General features: G+C 35.6%; 1 protein-coding gene across 3 annotated transcripts in view; it reads left to right on the top strand.

Moving 5' to 3' along the window:
* The window catches only part of C1H21orf91 (chromosome 1 C21orf91 homolog), a 33,464-nt gene extending 11,731 nt beyond the window's left edge, over positions 1–21,733 (top strand). For 2 of the 3 annotated variants that reach the window (XM_047794784.1, XM_047794775.1), the window contains exons 3-5: positions 14,955–15,491; positions 16,482–16,544; positions 18,014–21,733. In XM_047794784.1, the coding sequence (XP_047650740.1) occupies positions 14,955–15,491; positions 16,482–16,544; positions 18,014–18,180 (767 nt within the window). In that variant the 3' untranslated portion in view covers positions 18,181–21,733. The remainder of the gene's footprint in view (positions 1–14,954; positions 15,492–16,481; positions 16,545–18,013) is intronic. The other variant, XM_047794793.1, reaches the window with a different exon arrangement.
* Positions 21,734–22,975: the final 1,242 nt, after the last annotated feature.

The raw sequence follows: 22,975 nt of genomic DNA, 5'->3' as shown, positions 1-22,975 counted from the left end.
TATTTACCTTTTATGTAGTATAAATTCAATTGCTGATTCATTTTTCTATGTATTATTTAAAATGCACACTTAGTGTTCATTTCCTATCAATGTAGAGGTTAAATTTAATAGACAGTAAAAGTACCTTTGGACCCCTGAAGTGATATACAAGTATACTTTAATGACATCTTTTATAGCTAAGATTCACAATAACTGGTGGAATATTATCTACAATGAATTTAGTGAATGACAATTGCTAGTCTGTTTTGAAAACGGTGCCCATGTATGGAAGTTTGGTGGTATTGGAGGGGAAGTGTTTCAAAATTAACATGAAGTACTCTTTTATATTAAGTATCCTTTATAATCTTGACCATTTTACTTTGGCTCAGCAAATTTAATATACCAACAGTCGAGTTTCAGTTCAATATCAATCAACATTTTGGCTATATTTCTATTACAAAGTAGAATAAATACACTATTATAAAATATAACTCCTGTATAATATATCAAACAGTTCTCCAAAAAACTTCAGTTTTAGATTACCAATGTATTTATTGACCAAATGAAAGTAAGTATCTGGGGAAAGAAATGAGTATCACAATTCCCAGTTGAGACTAATTATTGAACAATTTCATGCTTCTTACAGCCTGTCTCTGTTTTCTACCACCCACTCTTCATTTATTAATCCTCTCTTCCATTGTTTTCCCTTTTACTAATACATCATCTTAGCCACCTATAGTTATCTTCTCTGTAACCTGGCATAGTGACCAAAAAGATGATTAGAATGGCAGAAATATTCTTGTCTCCCACATTTAAAAGAAGAGAAAAAAAAGCAAGGGAAAAAGCTGCTTTCCTCTCTTTGCCTTAAGCCGTAGTTCTTGAAAGAGCAGTTTTCATTCAAGGTTGCCTCTGTCTCTACTCCCAACTTATTCTTCAGTGCTTCTATAATTTGCCTCCTCCTTCGCTTTCACCAGTGACTTCCTAGTTGTCAACACAATAAATAGTTTCATGTTCTTGCCATTTTTGAAATCTGACATTTAACATCTCCCTCTTTGTTGAAATACTGAGCTCCCTGGGTTCTGTAATAAAATAGGTCTGGCCTCTTATTTCTGCCCTCTTTTCTTCTTCCTAGGTCTGTTGCCTATTACGGGTCCCTGAAATTCTAGTGTTTCACTGAATTCTGTCCTTATTTTTTATTTCCCTCTCATACTGCACTCACATTGGCTTCACTTCTGTAAACTGATGGAACTCCACAAACATATCACAGGCCGTATCTTTTAAGCACTAGACCTATATATCCAAATGCCTGCTGGACCACTTCATTTAGATATTATTCTACAGGTGTCTTGAATTTAAGTTTCTTGAACTAAATTTATCTCCATATTTCCATATACACATGCATTTTTATTTCCTTCACTTTTGATTCACATGGAATTCTGGGACCCATACTCCAGAGATTTTATTTCAATAGTTGATTCTAAGAATTTGCATTTTAACAAGAATCCCAGCTGATTCTTATGCAGGTGGTCTGACATCCAACCTTTGAAAACTGTCTGTAGTGAATGAATGGTTCCAGTTTCTTCAGGACTTTCCATGTAACGTTATGTAGATGCAGGGATCAATTATTGCCAGAATCTTACCTAACCTCTGCTTTTCAAGCTGTGTGCCCTAGTAGGAATGGTTTTTCAGTTTGCAAAGGCGCATTGTGGACTTGTGGCAACCCTGTTCCCTCACTACTTCCTACCCACCCACCCTCTCCATTCTGTCTGGCTCTGCGTCCTATTGATTCATCCCAGTCTGTTCCAGACTTTGATTCCCACTGCTACACCTTTGACCAGGCCTTATTCCTTGTTACCAGTTCCACCTCAAGACCCACTTAATCAATTTCATGGAGTTTATCTCCCTTTCCCCATCACTGTCCCACACCACTAGTTCTCTTAGTATCACCAGAAAGGTCTTGAAAGTGCAAATCTGATCATGCCATTCATTTTCTTATAACTCTTCATTTATTCCTTACCATTTTCTTCAGGTTAGGCTGTTAACTCCCTAACATGTCACATAAGACAGTTCTTGACCAGGTATCTGCCTAACTGGCTGCTCACCCCTTCAAAGATACTCTACAAGCCAGTTAGTCATTCGTGCCCCCACCCCTTGTTTCTCCCCTTTCTTTCTCATTTCTGTACTTTTGCTTATCTAGTTGCCTCTGTCCTAAACATCAGTGACTTCTTCCTCCTAAGTGTGCAACTCCTTAACCTTAGGAGTACGTGTATTAAATAGAGGTGATGATAAATTACACCATTGCCTTTGTTCACGGAGCTGCTGTGAGGACTGCAAATGATGAGTATAGGAGCTCTTTGGTAAATACAGTATGTGATGGAAATGTTAGTTTTGATTTAAATTGAAATGTAGAAGTGGTTTGGTTTTTATCTCATCTGAAAAGATGAAATTCTGCTGAAAAGATTGCTGTCATTTGTTTGTATTTTGAACAGCTCCTCCTTTGCCAAAATAATTCAATGTTTATGTATATTGAGCAGGTTTGAATTTCTCTTGGGATTCTTAACTCACTGCACCACAGTAGAAACTCCCATAAGTTTACCTTTTTATGGTTTAATTTTCAGCACATTTTTCCGCTTTAACCACCATAGTTTCCCTCATATATTAGCTGCCCAGAAAATCCTTTCACTACAGTTCTTTGCTTTGTTTTGTTTCAGCAAAATGAATTGTGTTTACTTATCAGTGTCTTTTTTTTTTTTTTTCCCCTTGCTCCCTCTGAAGAGTCTTTGGGTCTCCAACAAGAATTGCCAGATAAAACTATATTGTGGTTATAATATTACTTTGGAGGAGAGGGACTTCTTTCATTGAAGGTTAAATACTTTTCTTTGCTAGATACATTGTCAGCCTAAGGAAATTCTCCATCTTAAAAAAAATGCAGAATATTGGGATATTTTAGGTATGTATGTCTTGTAACATTTCAGTATTGCATTAGAATCTTTTTTGTTCACTTCATTGGCACACACAGAACAATACTTAAAGCCTGACTTGTCTTGAACTGAGGAACAACACTGTATTCCTTCCTAAACCAAAATATTTAATGTTTTAGATTTTCACTATTTAAAATGATAAAAGATTTTCTTTCTCTCATAATAAAGTTTCCTTTTTTTCCTTGAAAAAGCAAACTTATGCCTATTAGAGAAAAATCAAAATATAGGAATCAAAAAGAATATTAAGATTTATAATCTCATCTATCTACCAATCTCAGTATTTTTGGTTAAGTTTTTTTTCTAAATTTTTTTCAGTTGGCTATCACATTTTTAAATTTATAATGTTTTGCAAAGTAATTCAGTCATACATACAGAATGGTTTGCAATTGCTAACCCCAAACTCCCAATCCATCCTTTTCCCTTCCCTCTCCCCCTTGGACACCAAAAGTCTGTTCTCTGTGTCTCTGGGTCTGTTTTTATTTTGTAGATAAGTTCATTTGTGTCATATCTTAGATTCCACATATAAGTGATATATGGCTTTTGTTTTTCTGACTTCAGTTAGTATGATAATTTCTAGGCGCATCCATATATGTATGTGATATTACCTATATGCATATACACACACATCCCACATCTCCTTTATCCATTTCTCTGTTGACATTTAGGTTTTTACCATGTCTTGGCTAGTGCTGCTATAAACATAGGGGTTCAGGTATCTTTTTGAATTACAGGTTTGTCCAGATATACGCCTAGGAGTGGGATTTCTGGATCATATGGCAGTTCTATTTTCAGCTTTTTGATTTGTCTTTTTTTGTCTTTTTAGAGCTGCACCCGCTGCACAAGGAGGTTCCCAGGCTAGGGGTTGAATCGGAGCTACAGCTGCCGGCCTACGCCAGAGCCACAGCAACATGGGATCCGAGCCCATCTGCGACCCACACCACAGCGCCTGGCAACACTGGATCCTTAATCCACTGAGCAAGGCCAGGGATCAAACCTGCAACCTCATGGTTCCTAGTCGGACTTGTTTCTGCTGTGCCACGAGGGGAACTCCTGTTTTTAGGTTTTTTTGAGGAACCTCCATGCCATTTTCCATAGCAGCTGCATCAACTTATATTCCCATGAACAGTGTAGGAGGGTTCCCTTTTCTCCACAATCTTCCCAGAATTTGTTATTTATAGACTTTTTGACGATGGCCATTCTGTCCGTGTGAGGTAGTAGGTACCTTGTTGTAGTTTTGTGTTTCTGTGATAATTAGCAATGTTCAGCACCTTTTCATGTGCCTGTTAGCCATCTGTATGTCTTCTTTAGAGAAATGTCTATTTAGGTCTTCTGCCTATTTTTTGATTTGGGGTTTTTGTTTTTGGAAATTAAGCCCTTATCAGTTGCATCATGTTTTTCTAAATTATTTTCTGCAGTAGAATGTATACATGTATGTGCTAAATTTGTTTAAAAATTAAATCAGGCTATATATACAATCTATAACCAGTCTCTTTATTAAATATATCAGATGTATCGTTCTCATGTCAATAGGTAAAATTCTACCACGATATTTTTTTTAAAGGTTGCACTGCATTAGACCTTAATTTTAAGAACTAAAAGATTGTATTCATGGAAAGATTTTATTATACATTAGCTCTCCAAACCCTTTGTTCATATCGAAGTTTTTTTTACTCTAGAATTGCTATGATGCAGTTATAATAACATAGTCATAATATTTCTATTTTAGTGTTTTGCAGTATGGTTCATCAGTTGCTACTTTTTCAGGCTTTAATTTTTCTTATCAAATGGTTGGTGAGTTTGTAGTGATTATTCCCTATCAATCTTAATTTTTACCACTTACTTACCTATAGTAGTAACTGAATTATAAATGCCTTCAAATTCACTCTATAAAGCATGAATGTAAGGCATAGACAACTAGATTTTCAGAAACAGTGATTCAAATGTATGCAAAGAAGTTGAGATGCAAAACATGTTTTAGGAGTTCCCACTGTGATTCAGTAAGATCAGCAGTGTTTCTTCAGCACCAGAATGCTGGTTTGATCCCCTGGCCTGGCACAGTGGGTTAAAGAATCCAGCGTTGCCATAAACCGCAGCATAGGTTGAAACTGTGACTCCGATCTGATCCATGCCCTGGAAACTCCATATGCTGTGGGACAGCCAAAAAATAAGTAAAAACAAACCAAAAAATGATGTTTTATAAATAGCTGCAGGGCATCTTTTCATTTTGTTTTTCTTATTTGTGAGTAAGTAAATAAAAGTTAGAACCTTAACTGGGCAGACAAGCAGTTCAGGAGATAAAGGGCTAAGTTCTTAAGGCTATCACATTTTTTGCTTTTGAAGCCATACATTTCCTTTGTCTTAACGGTGTACCTCTCCTCTTTCATTTGGTGTTATTATGAAGGACTATTTCTCCTGGCCAGCTTTGTTTAGGTAATGTGTATCTTTTTAACCTTACCTATTTTTAGGAAAGTTTTTTCCCCCCTGCACACTAGTGTCTCCATATGTATGCCACATAAGTGGGTATTTAAAACTTAGTCATGTTTTAGTTATTTTGGGTAGCTTTTTAGGAGTCTAATGATAACTTTATGCACACACAAAAATTTTAAATGTCAGTACATTCGGTTAGAACTATTTAGGAGAAAAACAGAACAAGTAGAGGGTTACTTGGGTCAATTGGACTACTGAATTAAATTCTTTAAAATATAACTCAATTCTGTGTGCCACTTACCACTTAAAAATTATAGTCTAAATATGATATGTTTTAATGTGCTAGAAAAACAAATTTAGCTTTTTATATGTGTGGCTGCCGTGAGCTTGGTATCCTGAATATGAATAGCTTCCATTTGGTTCTTTTTCCAAGTACCCTTTTATTTCATCAGTTACCTATGGACAGGCTGCCATGTCCAATTTGGTAAGCTAGCCACAACATGGTTATTTAAATTTAAGTTAATTAAAATAGAGGCAAACTATTGCCTTTGGAATGGATAAGCAATGAGATGCTGCTGTATAGCACTGGGGGCTATATCTAGTCACTTATGATGGAGCATGATAATGTGAGAAAAAGAATGCATATATGTACATGTGACTGGGTCACTTTGCTGTACAGTAGAAAATTGACAAAACACTGTAAACCAGCTATAATGGAAAAAAATAAAAATCATTAAAAAATAAGTTAATTAAAATTAAAACTTTAGTTCCTCGGTCGTCCTAACTGCATTTGAGATGCTCTGTAGCCGTGTGTGGCTATTGTATAGCACAGACTAAGGACATGTCCATCTTCTTGGAGTTCTATTGGACATTTCTGGTTAAAACAGGTAGCTAAATTTGAGAGTAGAATTGAGTGCGGATTGTTATTTTTTTTTTATGCCCTGTTAGTAATAAACAGCTGTTATGTAGGTGTGTTTCCCCAATTTCCCAAGTGTTATAGAAAAAGTAAAATTCACTGAGAAAGGCTTTCTTTTTGACACATGACTTGCAATTTATATATCCATCAATACAAGAACTCTATTCTCCTGGGCTACCTTGGATATTTGAGGTTGAGATTTATCTTTTAACATCATCTCTCTCTCCGTGACTGAAATTTGCCCTTATAACTCATTTATTGGATTAAAGCTGCTTTGACTAACTGCTTAATCCTTCTCTTTAGCACACACAAGAACTTTAAAATGGAATACACATCTCTTAAGCTGAAATCTGCTGTCTAAAGACCACCTGTTGGTATATCTTTCTTTAAGGCAGTGATTCTCAAAATGTGGAAAAGCAAGTTGCTGAATCCATCTGTGTACTGGCTTGGTACAGTTGCCAATAATTCCATCTGCTTTTGATGCAGAGATAAGCAGTTACCTATTTTAAATAAATAGTAGGTTGGGTATTGGATCATGGCAGACTCTGAGTGGCGTTGAGGGGGAGGGGAACGGGCACTGTTTATCACAGTAATCACTAAGGCACATAAGACAACTCATAAAATTTAACAAGAGGAAGGAAGGAGGTGCTCCAGCTATCCATCCTTGCCTTCTCAGCTTCAATCTCATCTACCTTTCATCAGTGACAGGATAGACAATTCAAGCATCCTCTCACTGAGTGGCTATGACTAGCAGTAGGTATAATGGTAGTAACTCTTCTTGAATCATGGCATGGCTGCTGCTGCTAGATCATCAAATGCAGAGTAGCCTGGTCACAGTGAGTGTCACAGCATCATTGGGACAACTGTTATTTACACAGAAGCAGTCCAGACCTATATCATCACAGTCTTCATGTCATGTAAAAATCAGTAACCAACGTGGCTGTGGAGCTTGCTAGGTCACAAGTATACCTGCACACTCAAACGGAATGATAAAAACTGAATTGAAGAGCACTTGCCCAATTTTCTGATGGTCGATGCTTCTCATTACCAGCCAGTTGCTATTAGATCTTGGTAATTCTGGTTTTAAGAAAAACCAAGAAATTGGAAGTTGTAAGTGGATCTGATTTAAAAAAAAAAAAAAAATTGTAGGCTAAACAGAACTTGCTGCAGTCCAGATCCAGACTTCACGCTGTGGGCATGCCACCTCTACTTATAGAACTTTACCTCTTTTCCTTTTATCAGAAATGAGAATCTGATCCTCATAAACAAAGACATAGTATCTCAATCCTTTCATTCTTGGTACAGCAAAATTTAGCTCTTCTCCCATTTTTACAATTAACACATGCTTAGAGAAGCACATAAACATGGCTTAACATGGGCAGCACATAAATGTGTAGGTGCTTGTTCTCCCTTTCCTAGCAACCAATACAAGATCATCATAAAAACAAAACACCTTAACTCTTGGAAAGTTATTTATGCTGGGCAAAATGTGAGCCTCCATAAAAAAGATTTTGAAGCAGTGCTGTGTAAACTGTTGCACAAATGTTGGTCATGTCTGAAGGCAGTGTGCTTAAAATTTCCTCACAGCCTGTTAACAACCTGGAACTTAAATCATAACTAAATTTTCTTGCCTTATTTAAAAATTAAGAAAGAACACACAAACCCACCATTTGGAAAACCAATAGTGCCAGTTCTCTTTTTTTTAACATTAGAATACTAAAGTTGAAGCACTTACTCTTAGAGCTTTCCAGTCTCCTACTAATATGATAATATGTATTACAGCTTTGCATCCAGCTATTGGTTGAATTATATTTACCTATGGAATACCAAATTATATGAAGCCAGTCCTTTGGGAAGTAAAATAGTCAAATTCAAGAGGAAGGATAATTGGCACAGTAGACATTCATGAGGCAGTTGGACGATATGATTCAAGAATGTGTAAAGTTAGTTCCCATCGGCACAGCAGAAACGAATCCGACTAGGAACCATGAGGTTTCAGGTTTGATCCCTCGCCTTGCTTAGTGGATTAAGGATCCGGTGTTGCTGTGAGCAGACACGGCTCGGATCTGGCCTGGCTGTGGCTATGGCCAGCAGCTGTAGCTCCGATTAGACCCCTAGCCTGGGAATCTCCATATGCTGTGGGTGCGGCCCTAAAAAGACAAAAAAAAAAAAAATGTGTGCAGTTAAAAGCCATATAGCATCCATGTAGTTGGCTAAAAGATGATGCTATTTGACAGGATCAGCTGGGCATCAGCAAATGATTGCTTAGCTTACCTAATTACCACCAAATCATAAATAAGATCTTCAAGAGGCCAGGGGTGAAAGCAGAGGGAGATGGGACATGTGATAGAACTTGTTAAGTGTTCTGGGTTTTGAGACTTTTTTTAGTGCCATGTGGAGTATTGTCACATGAGAGGAATATCAAATATATGCATGGAAATATCTTTATTTCAAAAGTGTAACAGTGATAGGTAGAAAGGAAAATTTATATCTGAATGGCTTTTGCTCTTTTATGGGTTTAACCAAGTTTTCTTAAAGCAAATTGATCCTAAAGAGGAATTTAAAGAATAGAACTGAGGATGGCATGCCAGATGGGTTAGTGGGAAGGTTTTCAAAGTATGTGAGAATGGCATAACAAAATCAGAAATGAAATGAAAGTGGGAAAAGACTTTAAAAAAAAAAAGCTATTAAACAGAAACAGCTTTTCTTTTTAAAATACAGCTGCCCATATACAAATATACTGCCTATATAGATTTCTAAACAGCATCTATCCAGAAGAAACTATTACACACTTTAAAAAACGCCAACAAGCACATGAAAAAATGCTCAACATCCCTGATTATTAGAGAAATACAAATCAAAACTACCATGCGATACCACCTCACACCAATCAGATTGGCCATCATTAATAAATCCACAAATAACAACTGCTGGAGAGGGTGTGGAGAAAAGGGAACCCCCCTGCACTGTTGGTGGGAATGTAAATTGGTACAACACTATGGAGAACAGTATGGAGGTATCTTAGAAATCTATACATAGAACTACCATATGATCCAGCAGTCCCACTCTTGAGTATATATCCAGACAAAACTTTCCTTAAAAAAGACACATGCACCCGCCTGCTCATTGCAGCACTATTCACAATAGCCAAGAGCTGGAAACAACCCAAATGTCCATCGACAGACAATTGGATTAGGAAGATGTGGCATATATACACAATGGAATACTACTCAGCCATAAAAAAGAATGAAATAATGCCATTTGCAGCAACATGGATGGAACTAGAGGCTCTCATACTGAGTGAAATAAGTCAAAGAGAAAGACAAATACCATATGACATCACTCATATCTGGTATCTAATATACAGCACAAATGAACCTTTCCACAGAAAAGAAAATCACGGACTTGGAGAATAGACTTGTGGTTGCCCTGGGGGAAGGGAAGGGATTGGGAAGGATTGGGAGCTTAGGCTCAATGGATGCAAACTATTTCTCATGGAATGGGTTAACAATGAGATCCTGCTGTGTAGCATTGAGAACTATTGTCTAGATGCTTACAACGCAGCATGACAATGGGAGAAAAAATTATGTATACAAGTATATGTAACTGGGTCCCCATGCTGTACAGTGGGGGGAAAAAAGGTGTTGGGGGAAATAACAGTAAAAAATAAATTTAGAAAAAGTGTTTCCCCATGCTGTACAGTGGGGAAGAAAAAAAAGTGTGTTGGGGGAAATAACAATAAATAAATTTAGAAAAAATGTTAGCAAATATAGTTGCCAAGTAAGGTCTTAGTTCTCTAATAATCATGAACTGAAGACACAAAGTTACATGGACATACTGGGGTATGTCAGTTTTCACAGTAGTTAGAATGTCAACTGCATTGGCCCTCCCAAATTTTTATTAGGAAGTTGTACTGCAGTTTTAGTTGAACTGGTTTGGAAATTACTTATAACTCAGGTTCTAAAAAATATCAACTCATTTAATTGCATTTAGATTCATTCCCTTTCCAAAGCTGCTGAACAAATTAGTGCTTAGAGCTGTTTACACTTGTAAATGCAATTAAAATTGTAAAGTCTATTTTGAAACTCACTGGGACCTCTGATAATAGCAGTGGTTGTATCTCATATTAATTCGAACCGATGAGATAGAAAAAAACAATCACTTGAGTTTATAAAATGACACATGTTGTTGATACAAATTAAGTGAACTACTCTCTTTTCTAGATTAAAAACTATTTCGTTCAAGTATATGAAGTAATCAATGTATTATAGTTTTTGAATTTTTTGTTTCCTCTGCTACTGCATGGGATATCTTAAACTATGTTTATAAAACAAATATTTTCAAATTGAAATTAAATTTTTAGTGTGCTAAAGAAATTTATAGGTACAGACCTGGATGAATGAGCTACAGTTAACATTAAAACAGCCTTGTTGTATATTCACTGTATGTATAGTTCTATTAAAAATACATAACTGAGTAGGAATTCATGTTTGGCATATTGAATGGTGCCACAAGAATACCATCTCTGTGTCAGTATCACTCATCAGTTACTGGGACTGATGACACATTAAACTAAACATAGGAGTAGCTTCACTGGAAGATACCTTTAATAAACCTCTGAGAGCCTGACAAAAGTACACATCCTGGAGTTCCCACTGTGGCGCAACGGGATCGGGGGTATCCCGGGAGTGCTGGGATACAAGTTTGATCCCTGGCCCTGCACAGTGGGTTAAGGTTCCAACGCTGCCGCAGCTGTGCCCTAGGTGGCAACCACAGCTCGAATTTCATCCCTGGCCTGGAAACTCTATATGCCATAAGGTGGCTGGAAAAGAAAGGAAACATCCTTAGGTACCTTGCTAGGATGGGCAAAACTTCATTGCAATAGATCTCAAATAATAATTGGTAATAAGTGTTTTAATATAATTTTAGTTATCCTTTACTCATTTAGTTTTTGTTATAGTACTCTATATGTGCCAGGCACTATGACAGTGAAGATGGACATAAAGCAGTTTGGTCCCGTTTCTCACAGAACTTAGCTTTTAGCAGGAGATAAAGGCCAGTGGAGAAGCAATTGTAAAATCTGGTGGGATTAACTCAGGTGTTACTGGTTAGAAAAGGCTCTTGGAGGAAGTGAGGACCAGATAGGAGATAATGATGAAGATCCAGATACAGGGTGAAAGAACTTAAGATGTTTTGCTGCTAGATTTCAGAGGGGATATCTATTAAGACAGTAAAACATGTGGACGGAGGGTGCAGGGAGGCCCTGTCAAGGAGCACACCCAGGTTTCTTCCTTGAGCGGTTGGTGGTCACTGCCAGACTTAGGAAGAGGATTGGGTTTGAGGATTGGGTGTTAAGAATGGAGGAAGAGGAGTTTCATTTAGGCAGAGTGAGTTTAAGGTACCAGGCTGTGGGACAGCTAAGTAGAAATACTCCCTGCATTCAGAACTCTTCTTGCCATGGCACTTTTTTATTGTCCTTTTAGGGGATTTTTCACCTAAATGTCTGAATTTTTTTTTATTTAGGTATTTTCACAGTAAAGTGAACACTGTAGTTCTCTGATTTGCTGTTCATCTCAGCAGATTACCAATAGGCATATAGTCATGTGCTTACTGGGTTCCAAGCATTCATCTGAGGATTTAAGTAAAAGCTAAAAGAAAAAATTATTCCTGGAGAACAGAAAGTTATGTTCTATGACTTACTAAGAAGCAATGTTAAGTTTAAAAAAAAAAAAAAAAAAACCTTTAAAAGCCTACATTATTCTTCAGATAAACATCTATTATATTGTCATTGAAGCTCTGGGGTGCCTCAGGAAATCCGTTCCATGTAATTTTTTACCCTTTTTAATACAATTTCTGAACAGTCCAAATTTTTAGAAATCCAAAAGAAAATTTAACAGCAAAAAATAATGACTCTCTGTAGTCTAGTTTAGAACTCTTTTTCTGTGCTGAAGAATTTCCTTTCATATAAAGTAAAGGAGAAACCCAATTTACAGTGTTTAGGTTCAACTAAATCATTCCTGCATGGATTAGTGCTGTGGCCACAGACCAAGTGAGAATGAGACCATTTACTGTTTCAGGGATTGGCTAGCCATCTGTTGGCAGCGAGACTTGAGAGAGTTTATAGAGAAGCAGGTAAAGAAACTAATGAATTTTCCAAAATTAGTAAAGTAAGCAAGCTCCAGGTTCTCTCTGCCTAACAGTATTAGAATCAAACAGCAGAATAGAGATATTTCTTATTTGGTCTATAATGGGTACTACCTTTTTATCTTAATTATGATACAACATTTACATAATAACAAACTTGGAATAATTTTATTCTAATCAAGGTTTGTGAACTTCCTTTTTATGCTAACTTACCAGGTTTTGAATGTGTACACCATGTTGTCAAGTAGAACTTTGAGGTTTTGCACTTAAATATTTTAATTTTGCTGGAAATTTGACCTAGCCAGACAATAACTGGTAAGATATATATGTATATGTGTGTATACACACACACACTCAACTGTAATACAATTACCAAATGGATACATAAAATGTGTTTGAAATTCTGCTTGATTTCAGTTTTTGCGCTCAGTGGAAGAAACAAGGCTGAGATAGTTGAGTTTACCGTGTAAGAGCAGTTGTTCATGACCACGTCCACTGTTAGTGTTTAGGAGCTGTGCTTCCATAGCTTCCTTAGCGGGGGAACTGACAGCCCATTTCACACTGGTTTTGGCAGTCTCAGCAGGACTCATCATTGGCTGATGTTACATCATTTTAGCACAAACTAATATTTGCAAGCACTTTTGTACCTGATTTAATACAAAGTACAAATACCTCATTTTCTTAGTGTTAGCCAGAGTTTGGAGTTCTGTTAAAATTGTTACAACTTCAATTTTTAAAACAAGTGATGAATGCAGAATGTAATTTTTTCTAATGCATCAGCTAAAACTTTTTTTTTCCTAATTTAGTACCTGAGTGGCTTTCCACTTACTCTGTTTTCAAACCTAAGCAGATGTAGACTGGTTCTGGCAGGCATTAATTTTCAGTTCTTCATCCCTTTTTTTTTTTCTTTTGTCTCTTAGGGCATATGGAGGTTCCCAGGCTAGGGGTCGAATCAGAGCTGTACCCACTGGCCTACGCCACAGCCACAGCAACACAGGATCCAAACCACATCTGCAGCCTACACCACAGCTCACAGCAATGCGGGATCCTTTATCCCACTGAGCAAGGCCAGGGATCGAACCTACAACCTCATGGTTACTAGTCAGGTTCCCTTATTCACCTTCAATATAAAGCACTGCTGTTTGACTTTACATAACTTTAAACTTATGAAAATGTATGAATGTACTCTATATTTCAAAGTGTGTTATCTATTTGAAAATGTATTCTATATTAAAAAAATCGAGACAGTAAACTCTACCAAAAGTTGGGAGATAAAAAAGCATAATAACAAAAAAATTTTTTTTAAAAAGGTAAAATATAATAAGAACATTTCCATTATTTTTGGTGTCTGATGAACACTTGTGAGTTGAAGAATTATACTGGCTATTATATCTTGGTATATTGAATTCGTTGCTGTATGAAAAATAATTGTGTGTAATGCATTTCTTCTAGAGATAAAATTATCTTGGAGTTCCCATCATGGCTCAGTGGTTAACGAATCCGACTAGGAACCATGAGGTTGAGGGTTCGATCCCTGGCCTTGCTTAGTGGGTTAAGGCTCTGGCATTGCCGTGAGCTGTGGTGTAGGTCGCAGACTTGGCTCAGATCCCGCGTTGCTGTGGCTCTGGCATGGGCTGGCAGCAGTAGCTCCAATTAGACCCCTAGCCTGGGAACCTCCATATGCTGCAGGAGCAGCCCCAGAAAAGGCAAAAAGACAAAAAAAGAGAGAGAGAGAGAGAGATAAAATTATCTTGACAAAGTTTTAGTATCAACCAAATGTGAAAACATTTTAGATGCTTTTATTACTTTAAAAAAATCAATGAATTTGAGGCTTTTATTAATGTGTATGTTTCTGGTTCTGGTTTATTTTCCCTAATAAAAACATAATAACTTGAGGCTATGATTTACTGTGTTTTTATTAGAAAAAAATTGTCAAGCACTTCTCTAATTGAACCTATAATAGAAATTTTTTGCATATGTGTACTTCAGGGGGATAAGTGAAGAAAGCACTATTTTTAATATAAAGACCAAGATTCTGTAAATGTAAGTTGCTGGTTCTGTAGTATTTTTTATATCGTGCAATAACATTCCTCTGGACTAAGGTTGAAGTTGAACTATTAAATCCTTAGAAAGGCTTTGCTATTCATAATAATTTAGTATTACTGAATATATAGTTAAATTGAAGCGTAAGTTGTTAGGCCATATTTTATATTTTTAACATCAACATTCTTTAGTATTTTCCCCCTAACTTACAAATTATCAGTGACTCTTATTTTACTAAAAATTTGGTTTTTTTTTTTTTTTTAAGATTTGTATTTTCTCTGTTTTTTGGCCACACCTGGGGCATGCGTAAATTCCCAGGCCAGGTATCAAACCAAAGCCACAGTGGTGATGATGCTGAGTCCTTAATCACTAGACTACCAGGGAATCCCAAGATGTGTATTTCTTAATGCAACTTATAAAAAACAAAATTGTCTCAAGTCTTCTGTTTCCTTTTTTTTCTTTAGGAATACCAAAATCTAATCTCTTGCACACCAAATCGTTAAGGGGCCACAAAGACTGCTTTGAAAAATACCATTTGATTGCAAATCAGGATTGTCCTCGATCTAAGCTTTCAAAAAGTACTTATGAAGAAGTTAAAACCATTTTAAGTAAGAAGATAAACTGGATTGTACAATATGCACAAAATAAGGATCTGGATTCAGACTCTGAATGTTCTAAAAATCCCCAGCGTCACCTGTTTAATTTCAGGCATAAATCAGATAAAAAGTTACTCCCACAGTTTGACTCCCAAGTTCCAAAGTATTCTGCAAAGTGGATAGATGGAAGTGCAGGTGGTCTGGCAAACTGTACACAGAGAATATTGGAACAAGGGGAAAATGCAGACTTTGGGCTTAGTGTGTTACAAGATTCAAGTACCACTCTGTGCCACAATAGTGTATTGTGGCCTCATAGTCAAAACCAGGAACAGAAAAAAGAAAAGACAATCTCTAACCCAGAGGCTAACGTCCAGACCCAGCATCCACATTACAGCAGAGAGGAATGTAAGTAAAATGGGGAAATGTAAAGGTTGGAATTTTGTTGGGATTTTTTTGTTTTATATATGTGATGTTTCAAGAATTTTGCTGAATTATAGATTTGATAAATACAGTATTTAAATGAAAGATTCACTTTAGCAAAAATGAGATATCTTAATACCCTCAGTTCTTTGGAATATTCCTCAGGATGTCCTAAAGCATTAGAATTCTGCAGTCCCACCATTTATTTTGCCATTTTAAATTATTAATGGGATAGAATCAACAAAAAGTGAATTAGGAAGTTCAGGGTTCATGTAGTTTAAAAGTACAGCATCAAACCATTGACAAACACACACTGTCAAGTTGCTAATCCCTACAAGACTAATTGGGGGTGGCATTTCGAAAGCAAAAATCTGACATTTACTAAAGGCCAGAGGTAATGTGTGCACTTAGACAAGGTGACTCATTCAGTCTGCATCAGTTTCTACAAAAACTCACAGAAGCTGAGATAATTTTAATTAACTTAAAATCAAGTGATCTTAGAGCTAGATGGGCCCTTGGGTATATTTGTTGACAATTCATTGATTCTACATATGAATTATGTAAGGTTCTACAGGGAGATAGACAAACTGATTTTTCAAACTATTTCCATAGCTCTTCAATATTTTTCAAGCTGCAGATCGTGGAGCATGTAGTGCTCAAGCAAAATCAACTTGATGGGTAGTGACTAGCACTTTTTAAAAACTGAAACAGCATGGGAAAGATACAAAGTATTTTTCAGTGAACTCTGTTCCAGATGGAGGTAGACTGGCAGAGATGTAAAACATGTTTTTTACTGTGGCTTGTGGTCAGGTTTTGAAAACTCAACACTATAGGAGTTCATGAATCCTAGGATCCTGCTGAACATTATGTTGGGAGATAAGTGCAAATAATTTTTTTTAATAGGATATTGTTTTGGTGGTATAGACAACTTATTTTCCCAGATTGCCATGGTAATAATATATTTTCATGTTTCAGTGAATTCAATGACTCTTAGTGAGGTAAAGCAACTGAATGCAGAGCTCCGACAGCAAATACAAGGTAAAGATTCAGTGTCAGTGCTTTTTATATGTGCAACTTTTGATACAGAAAATCCCCTATTAGCTTCATCTGCATTTAAATTTAGAAATGGGATTAGAATTTATTAGAGTTTTCCTGAGCAAAAAGAATAAGAAAACAGCTTCTTAATGAACAGCAGGTCAAATGGGTTTCTCTTTTTTAGGTGAAAACAAACTACAACTTAATCTCTGCATCTTACTAACACATTGTTGACCACCTACTACTGTGCCAGGCATTGTACAGATGTGCTCCATAGCCGTTCTCTGAGGCAGCTGGCATTGGCCCTATTTTTATTATTATTAAAAATTTCAAACACAAAAGTAGTGAGAATAGTACAGTGAAACCCTTAACCTGTCTTCCCCACTTTGAACCATTATCAAATGCTTAGCTAATTTTCCTTCATCTCTGGTTGCAGCCTTCTCCTCGCCCCACCCCACCTTTAGCTTTGATTATTTTGAAACAAAGCCCAGACAACATACTGTTTTGACCATAAATAGTTTAGGATTTACTCTAAAGGAGATAACATTTTTTAGGCAATCACAACTTCACTATCACACCTTAAAAAAAATAAATGGCTGGTAATCTGTTAACATCATCAAATAGGATGCTAACACAAACAGCAGTTAGTGTTCAGATTTCCCAGGCATCTCTTCCTTTTTATTTCCCCCTACAATTGATTCCCCTATAGGGGAGGAAACTATGCTTCAGAAACTTTAAGTTGTTTACAGTTGCAGTAGTAACATATTAAGTATTCTAACCCCTGTCTTTTTAACTCCAAAGCTAGTGGTTGTTCTTGACCACAGTCTCTCGGAGTAATAAAATTGTAATAGTAATAGCAACTTACATTTATCAAGTACTTATTCGGTGTTAAGTGCTTTACAAGTATGATGTTATTTAATCCTCATGATAACCCTGTGAGGTGCTTACTTCCATTATCAAGATTTTACATAGAAAATTAAAGACATAGAGTAAATTAAAACATAATAAGTTACTTGCCTGAGACTCATAAGAGTCAAAACCAAGGGTTCAAAAATCCAAGTAGTCTGATTCCCATGCCTCTTAGAGGAGATTTCAGACCTGGATACTAATGAGTACTTCACTGTCCGTAAGCATATTAGATGTTGACTGAGCCTATTTATCTATTCAGATTTCTCAGAAAAGTGTCTCAGATGTAGTTGTAACTGCCATTTCTGCTGTGCATCTCTATAGTCATCGCTTATGACTCTCAAGTTTCATTTAATGGAGAAGAGGAGAAATACAATATTTCAGTTGGCTATGCAAAGCATACAGCTTCTTGGGGTGATCAGAACACAACTCTTTCCTTGGTTTCCAACTACTTTCATTGCAAACATTCGCCCTGTACATTCATTTCAGTTATATCACTTAAAATATAAATCATAGGATTAGCCTGCTATGTACTAAAAATGGAACTGCTTTTTTAATCTTTACAGAAGTCTTTGAAGAGTTAGCCCACCAAGTGCAAGAAAAAGATTCTTTGGCCTCACAGCTCCATGTCCGCCACATTGCAATCGAACAGCTTCTTAAGAACTCTTCCAAGTTACCATGTCTGCAAGTGGGACGAACAGGAATGAAGTTACATCTACCCATAAACAACTGAACTCAGTTTACACTTATTTCCTATGCCCTGCCATTTTTTGATCAGTTAGGCATGCACACTTTGAAGCTGAAGAAGGTTATGGTCAGTTATTTTATGGTCATTAAATTTGTGAAGCTTAAGGCAACATTTAACATCTTTGTCAAATAAAGCAGATCTTAACTCTAGTCTTCTAGGGTTAATCATTTTGGTTCATTTGGGAAATGTTTTTTTCCCATAATTACTAAATGGCCCTCCCTAATTTTTACCACATGTGACTACTTAAATATACTGTTACAGTGTGATTTTATTAAACATATTCTAATATAATTCACCTGTCAAAACAATAGACAGTTTACAGAGTTCTTAGATTAGTGTGAACTACTAAAGATAATTTTTAAGAGGGAAATGGAATTCATAATACCACCTCTTATTTATTATGAGCAATATTTTAATATGAAAATTTTATAAAAAAAATGCTATTTTAGGTACCTTTTCATTCTCTTTATAAATGTGTATTTGAGTGGTTCTGTATATTATATTTACACTTTCATGTGTGAATATGTTGCCCATATTTCAGATCACTGAATTTTATTCTCTTAATACACTGTTTTTACAACTATTATCTTGTTTTCCAAAGATAAATGTATTTAGGCATAGAAATCTATCTAGTTGAATTGTTTTGACTTCTGGTAACTCTTTGGAAAGAGGAATTAATAACTTTTTAAAGAAAGAATGCAGGAAAATAGAAGATATTTTTTTCTAACAAAGGCAGTTACGAGTTAGTTCAGGAAGAAAATGCTAATCTAGTTTTTATATGTCAGCTTGTCTCTGGAAGTAAAAGCCTATTCTACATCATTATTACTTTTAATGACTTTGATGTGTTAGAATTTGGACAGTTTTAGTCAAGCCTCACTTCCAAGTCAAATGTAATATCTATCTTCAAATAGAATATGCCATGAAATTGTTGTCCTGTCTTTGAGAAAAATTAAAATGATTTAGTGTGCCACTCTGGATAAAAGTTCAAGAATCCTTCAGCTGTCCAAATTCTGCTGTCAACATCGTTGAAAGTTGAGCCCAAAGAAAGCATTGTGAGATATTTTCCTAAACTGTAGAATCTAAAGGAAAAGAGAAGATTGCTTGACACAACAAAACAAAACTCTAATCCAAAATAATAAGCCCATTTATAAGAGGATATTCTTATTAGTTGCCTGTTATGTTTCCAAAGAGTTCTGAAACTAATAGTTTGTCTCACAGGTAAATAATAGGTTTTCAAATAATGTATTATAGTAAAAGCTACAACCAATGCAGAATTAAAATGGGCTCTAAATTCTGTTTTCAACTGGTGCTTAGAATGTATTTATGAGGTAGGATCCTTTGCTTAATAGAAACTACGAAAAAGCCCTTTAACTTGGCAGTTTCATGCCTAAAGAAAGGTATGAATGACTTCTGCCTTACATTTGGCTCTGGCCCTGGCTTGGGTCAGATTTTGGTCTTAAACACAAAGAGTATTTGGCTAAGCAAAGAAACACCTCAATCTAGTAGAAGACAGCCTTTTATGATGCTAAAATGTGTATGTTAAATTTGCCTCAGGATATTAATTGATATTTCACTAATTTTGTTTTGCTTTTTTTGAAATATAATTGCTTTTTGGAGGGAGCTTTTGAAAGATGCTTTCAATTTCTCTCAATTGAGTCATCCAAAATGAATTTAAAATCCAGGGAGTGGGGATGCATTGCCTTAGTTTTGATAAGCTTTAAATTTAATGTGTGCAATATCAAAATGTCTATAAATTTATAGGTTGAATAAAGATACTTCCTGATGATACTAGTAAGTATCTCAGTGCTTCATTCCTGTGATCACATTTTCAAATTTGACTTTACTTTTTTTTTTGTCATAACTGATTAAGAATGTTACCAGCCAGTGTGCTTGCATACATTTGTGCTTCTATTTAGATCACTTAGGGACAGTCATAAAAGTTTGGGATATGTTGCATTTGATACACATAGTAGCTTGTTTCTAGAATATGAGCCATATGGTGCAGTCTCAAATACAACAGTCTTACCCAAAGCAAGTATTTGCTTATATCTTAAAGAGTTTCTGGCAAATATATAGCTTTACTAATGAGTTTGGCACAATTGGATGGGATCGTATATGTACCAAGGTCTTAATTGGGGATTCTGATTTATTCCATTTAGATATTTCTACTTAAGCTCTTCAAAGGAAAGGTGCTCTTAAAAAATATCTGCGGTGCTGGTACTCGCACTAGAACCTAGTTTGGATGGATATTCTAGTAAAAAAATTTTTGAAAAAAATATTTTGCACAGCAGTTTATCTAAAATTTGGTGATCTTATATTTCTATGTCAGTTTTCTTGAATATGCAATATTGTATATGCTAAAATAAGAATAAAGGATAGAGTCGAGTTCTACCTTGAGAGGACATGAAATACCACAAATATTGATTACCATACTTGGCTATTTTTCTGTACAGTTGTTCGTATCCTTTGAGGAAGTTTAGAAGAAAATCTCACACATAACTTCAGTTTCAAAATGGCAAAAGAGAGACTGCTAATCAGCCATTACTAACATTTTCACAGCTCAAATGATTAAGGAGAATGAAACAAGACTAATTTTTTTTTCACTTTAGATTTCATAATTAGACAAGTTGAACTAAGAAATCAGTTTCGAGTGGAAAGTAATTTTGACCACACAAGATTATTTTCTTTAAATATTTAAAATCCTCTAGCCCTTTAAATTAAGCTAAAAATCTGTTTACTTTAGGATTATGATCCTTTAATCCCAGTACTTAATGTCCAGATTAGTCCTTTTTTTAAGGCATGCACGTGTCAAATAATGCACCAATAATAGATGATGCATGCAGGCGGCAGGATAGTGTTTTGTGCCATTATGTAGTTCCTTACACACAGTGCGGAGCAAAGAAATGTTACTAGTTTTTCAAATCATGTGTTCATTTTGTCACAAAGTATTCATTTTCATATACATTTGAGGATTATTTTTAAATAAATTCATGTTAGAAAGTGATTGCAGAAATATAGACAAAATATATTCTATTTTCTTACTGGCACCTTGACAGGCATCTTGAGATTTCTCGAGTTTTTTCATTTTACCATATTTCTTACCACTGAAAATGGTTTAAAGTGAGTTCTTTTTTGTTTGTATTTATTTATTTTTTTTTTTTTACTTCGGTGTTTACACTGTTGAGGATTGTCAGCTTTTGCTGGGTTTTTTTTTTTTTTAATTGATTTTTAGGGATCAATGTGTATGTGCTAATGTTTACCAATTTTTGTTTTATTTTAAAAGAAATCTGCTTGTGTTATTAATGTTGTAAAATGTAATACAAAATGTATATGCTCAAAACTTCAGTAGGAACTTTTAAAGAATAAATTATTTGTGTAGCTTAATAGGAGGTTTGGGTCAGTAATCATAAAATTAGGGTTACGTGACATGAAAACTTTCAAGTGGTACAATGTAGAGTTCTTGTAGTGTTATTTTTATGCTAAAGTAAGATATTTGAATATTTTTAAGTACTTAATAAAAAATGTACTACTCTGCAAATTTTTTTAAATATCTTTTGTTCAGACGTGGCTATAAAACCCAACTATTTCACTTTGACATTTCATTGCATTTTCAACTTTAGGTTGGTGGAAATAATAATTTGGGGAAATTTGTGGAGGTGGGGAGGGAGAGAGTTTATTTACCAGAATAATAAGGTAATGTGGCTCTGGCACAAGTAAAGCTATCTTGGAGGAGGGCTATAATACTGTGCTTGGAATAACAAGGTTCTGTCCAGCGTCCAGCAATGCATTCACTTCATCCTTTCCTAGTTGCCCTTATTTTAGTGTAGTCTACCCTATTAAGCAACTTGGTCACCTTGCTATGAACTGTATCAGCAAATCTCTGGCATTAAGATTTCTTTAACATCTAGTTTGTAACTCTCCCTTTTCCTATTCTTTTTAGTTTATAAGAATCCAAATTAAGAGTTCCCGTCGTGGCTCATCAGCATTGAACCCGACTAGTATCCATGAGGACTTGGGTCCAATCCCCGGCCTTGCTCAGTGGGTTAAGGATCCAGCATTGCTGTGAGCTGTGGTGTAGGTCGCAGACAGGGCTCGGATCCCGCGCTGCTCTGGCTGTGGTGTAGGCCGGAAGCTACAGTTCAGATTGGACCCCCTAGCCTGGGAACCTCCACATGCCATAGGTGCAACCCTAAAAAGACCAAAAAAAAAAAAAATCCAAATTACCAATACATTTCAACGATACTGAATTAGTCCATAATTTTAACCTTATCAAATTAAAACATTAAAAAATCATGAAGATGAGTATTGCCCTCCACCCTCCCCTCAAAAAAGTGTTCATTAAACTTAACTACACAGAAAGGAAAGGGTGTATTTCTCCTTTCGAACATGTGTAGAATGTTTATTTCCATTCTACTACCTCCAAAAGAGGCATTTTAGAAAGTGTTCTGTAGTGACATACTAAATGCCATTCACACTATTATAATTTATGTGTGTGTGTTAACCTTGCTTAATTTGAATAGAAATGCATACAAATTGTGCTAAGATCTTTAAGAAAAGAAAATGAAGCTACAGTGATGAAAACCAAGTTGGTTTCAAAGAAGTTTATTTAGCTTGGCTGTTGAACTTTCTTTTTAGAACTGCAATAATTTATATATTTGTATTGCTCTGCTTTGGAACCATTATGCTTGTCTACTATTTTTAATTTTACAACAATAAAATAAATATTTTATTTATCTGTTAGCTTCAGTGGATTTTTTTAACTCTCCTTATATTTTTTTTA

The sequence above is a fragment of the Phacochoerus africanus genome, chromosome 1 (genome assembly GCF_016906955.1).
Source record: "Phacochoerus africanus isolate WHEZ1 chromosome 1, ROS_Pafr_v1, whole genome shotgun sequence".
Classification (NCBI taxonomy): domain Eukaryota; kingdom Metazoa; phylum Chordata; class Mammalia; order Artiodactyla; family Suidae; genus Phacochoerus; species Phacochoerus africanus.
The sequence above is the reverse complement of the archived record's forward strand: the minus strand, read 5'-3'. Positions and strand labels throughout refer to the sequence as shown.